The sequence below is a fragment of the Beta vulgaris genome, chromosome 1, assembly GCF_026745355.1.
Source record: "Beta vulgaris subsp. vulgaris cultivar EL10 chromosome 1, EL10.2, whole genome shotgun sequence".
NCBI lineage: Eukaryota > Viridiplantae > Streptophyta > Magnoliopsida > Caryophyllales > Amaranthaceae > Beta > Beta vulgaris.
The window spans coordinates 61,462,389-61,466,235 of record NC_079202.1 but is presented as its reverse complement, the minus strand read 5'-3'; the positions used below and the strand labels follow the sequence as shown (position 1 = coordinate 61,466,235).

Sequence of the window (3,847 nt, the reverse complement as noted above, 5' to 3'; positions counted from 1 at the left end):
TTTGTGAGAAACCAATTTGTCAATGATTTTCCATTATGTAAAAGATACATTGAATGATGTTCCATAAATGATCGATTTCACATATAATATTCATATGCTATATAGTATATACACACAAAAAAAAACAAATTATTAGTTAGATGAATATTTATAATAAATTAAATTAATTTGTCAATGATTTTCCATTATGTAAAAGATACATTAAATGATGTTCCATAGATGGTCGATATTTAGAGTAGTACACATAGTATATATCAATTTTCATACTTAAAAGACGAAATCAAGATCCTTTATTCAATTTAAGTGGACTTTTCATTCTATTATCAATTGGTTATCAGATTTATTTGTGAGTAGTTTATCTCTTTTATTCTCATCCATCCCTTACATGTTGGGGCCTTTCGAATCGTATGGTGAATGTTGTTTATATATGTATTACTCAACTACATTACTACTACTGGCCTACTGCTACCACATGTTCAAAGATCATACCTATTAGCTAGTTGCTTTAAGATCAAACTTCACCATCAATTTTGTTCGCTAGTTGTCTCTCATATTTAGTTCTTTTTTTTTTTTGATAATTATGTAGCTTTTATTAATGTTCTCGGCTAACACAGCCCAAGGTATAGTCTATTACATAGATGTATTCCAGTAGTGCTAGATTACAACCATGCAAGGAATTCAGATTTTCTATGAAGTCCTTGTTTAGCTAAGGAGTCTGCTACATGATTTGAACTTCTCACTTGATGAATTATGGAAAGAGATTCCCATGATGACATTGCGTTTCTGATGAAGTTGATCTTGAAATTGAGATTCCATGGTCCAGTTCCTGACGAATTACACCATTTGACTGCATTTTGAGAATCCGATTCGATGATGATGTTACTGTGGCGCGTAAGGTCATTTGCTGCTGAGATCTGGATTGCTCTGTAGATGGCATGAACTTCTGCGCTGTTGATCTCCATAAGCGGAGTCGGAGCCGAGAACATACATATGAATTTTCCAAGGCTATCCCGGAGAACTCCTCCAATAGCTGAACAGTGAGAAGTTGAGGTAAGAGAGGCGTCCACGTTCCATTTTAGATAATTCGGGGGAGGGGCACTCCAGCTTGAATTTGGTGAGGAAGGGCCATGATGAGTTTTTGAGGGGCAGATTTCGGACCATGCTAGACAGGAAGGATTTCGAGTGATTTCATTAACGGAGTAAGGAAACAAAGAACCCCAAGCTGAGATCCACCATCCAAGTCGGAGAAGTATTAAATCGCATAGAGCCTTCTTAGAGGAAGAAGTGTTATTGAATATTCTTTCATTTCTCTCTTTCCAAAGTGTCCATATAATCACAAAGAAAGCTGCCCACCATACTTTTTTGAAATGAGCCTTGAGGTTTGGTCTTTGCCATTGAGAAAGGTTATCCATGAGTGAGGAAGGGGCAATCCAATTGAAGTCCCAGAGATTGCACCACCAACACCAAACCTCCCATGATAGCGGGCAATGTAGAAGAAGGTGATCGACTGTTTCCGGGCTGCTCGAAAAAAAAGACACACATTTTCCTCTGGAGAGATGATTTGGAGTTTCGCGAGTTTAGCTTTAGTGTTTATTTTTCCCAGACACGCCAACCAAGAGAAGATTTCAATGCGGTGGGGCACCAATCCCTTCCATACACCACAAATTGCATCACTGCGAATTGAAGGTTGAGCTTTTATTAGTTCCATAGAAAAGGACTTGACTGAGAATTCTCCCCTGATATGCGGTTCCCAGATCAGCTCATCTTTTATACTTCGGGATAGGCAAACCTCATTAAGTTGTTTTTGAAGTGATTCCCGCTCTATTTGATCTCGGATTCTAAGAGGTCTGCGCCAAGTGAAGTTCCATTGCCAAGAGAGGCCGTCCCAAAAACCCATAGCAGCAATCGAGTGGTACTGGTTTTGAGATATGGAATATAGTCATGGAAATTGCAGTTTTAAAGGAGCGGTACCTATCCATTTCTCCTGCCAAAACAAGGTGTTGAGTCCATTACCCACTTTCTTTCGAATACCCCTTAGAGCTAGATCTTTCGCGGATGAATTATTGAGTATTGAAGAGCAGATGCTAGCCCACGGACCCCCCTTTTGCCTCGACTGAAGGTCTGTGACACAAAAGGTTCGCGAGAGATTGTATTTTTGATTCGATCACCCCTCGCCATAAAGCCATTGGTTCAGTGAAGAACCGCCATACCCATTTAAACAACAGCGCTAGATTACGATTGAGGAGATTTCCAATGGCTAGACCTCCATATTTCTTAGGAAGTTCTAAGATCGACCAGGCAGCTAGGGGGAGAGACCTTTTTTCCGAATTTCCGCTCCACAGGAAAGTTCTTTGAATCTTGATTATTTTCTTCATTATCCCTGCTGGAATTGGGAAGAGGCTCATATAAAATAGAGGGAGGTTTGAGAGAGAAGCTTTTATTAGGGTCAACCTCCCTCCAATCGACAGTAACCTGCCTTTCCATGATGAAAGTTTCTGCTCCATTCTTTTAAAACCGGATCCCAGAGCGATAATCTGGATGGTGGGCCACCAATTGGTAGACCCAGATAGGTGAAAGGTAGCGTCCCCGTCTTACAAAGCAAGGAACTGCTGCAAGTTTTAACCAAGAGGGAGAAGTGTTAATACCAATAATCTGACTTTTATGAAAGTTTACCTGCAGCCCAATGCTAGTTGGAACAAGATAAGAACTTTTTTGATGTTGAGAAGATAATCCAAATTCTGAGTGCAAAAGATAACAATGTCGTCTGCGTATTGTAGATGTGATATTGATGGCCCGTTTTTGCATACTTCGAGACCTGTCCAGAGATTGAGGAACACTGCTTTGGTGATGACTAGATGCAGACACTCAACAGCTATATCAAACAAAAAGGGGGAGAGAGGATCCCCTTGACGCAAACCCCGCTTAAACTGGAAAGGTTTTGAAGGAGAACCGTTTATTAATACTGAGGCAGAGGCTGAGGAAATACAGGTTTTGATCCATAGATCCACTTGGGCGGAAAGTTCATCTGAGATAAAGCCCATTCGAGAAAAACTCCAAGACACCGAGTCAAAATGCCTTGTGAAATCTAGTTTAGGATGGCAGCCTTCCTATGATCACGTTTGCAAGAGTCAATTATTTCGGCTGCAATCATGCACCATCGAGGATTTGCCTCCCCTTGACAAAGGAGGATTGAGCCGGCTGATTATAGAATCCATGACTGATTGAATTCGTCGGCAAGCAACTTTGCAATGATTTTATAAAGGCATCCAACCATTGAGATAGGTCGGAAGTCTTTTAGTTCTTGTGGGGTACCAATTTTTGGGATTAATGCTATGAAAGCATTATTACATGCTCGTGGAAGAGATCCCGTGACCCAGAATCTTCCACCATATGGTAATATCATTTTTTATATGTCCCATGCATCTTTAATAAATCTGAAGTTGAAACCATCCGGTCCCGGGCCTTGTCCGATGCGCAAGAGGAGACGGCAGTATCGATCTCATGGTGATCAAAAGGTTCGATGAGGCTGTGATTTGAGTGTGGTTTAACTGTTTGAAATCTAGGTTGGAGAAGAGGGGTCTTTTTGGGTGAGGCTCGTGGAAGAGGGATTTGAAGAATTTTGTGGCTTCTTTTTTTATTGAGTTTGGGTTGTCGATTCTTTTGCCATTGACAAGCAAAGTGGATATTGTGTTTTTCCTTCTACGGTTCGAGGCTGTGTGTGGAAGAAACGAGTGTTTTGTCCCCGGATTTACCATAATGCTCGGGATTTTTGGGCCCATAGTATCTCTTTTCTTTTTTAGCCAAGTCCATAGCTCCGCTTGGGCTTGTTTCCTTTCCCCAACTTCCG

At 40.8% G+C, this 3,847-nt stretch overlaps 1 protein-coding gene across 1 annotated transcript; it reads right to left on the bottom strand.

The window, feature by feature from the left end:
- Positions 1–659: 659 nt before the first annotated feature.
- On the bottom strand, positions 660–1,412 carry LOC130590299 (uncharacterized). The gene has a single exon (XM_057392381.1). The coding sequence runs from the start codon at positions 1,410–1,412 to the stop codon at positions 660–662; it is 753 nt and encodes a 250-aa protein (XP_057248364.1).
- Between the last annotated feature and the right edge of the window lie 2,435 nt (positions 1,413–3,847).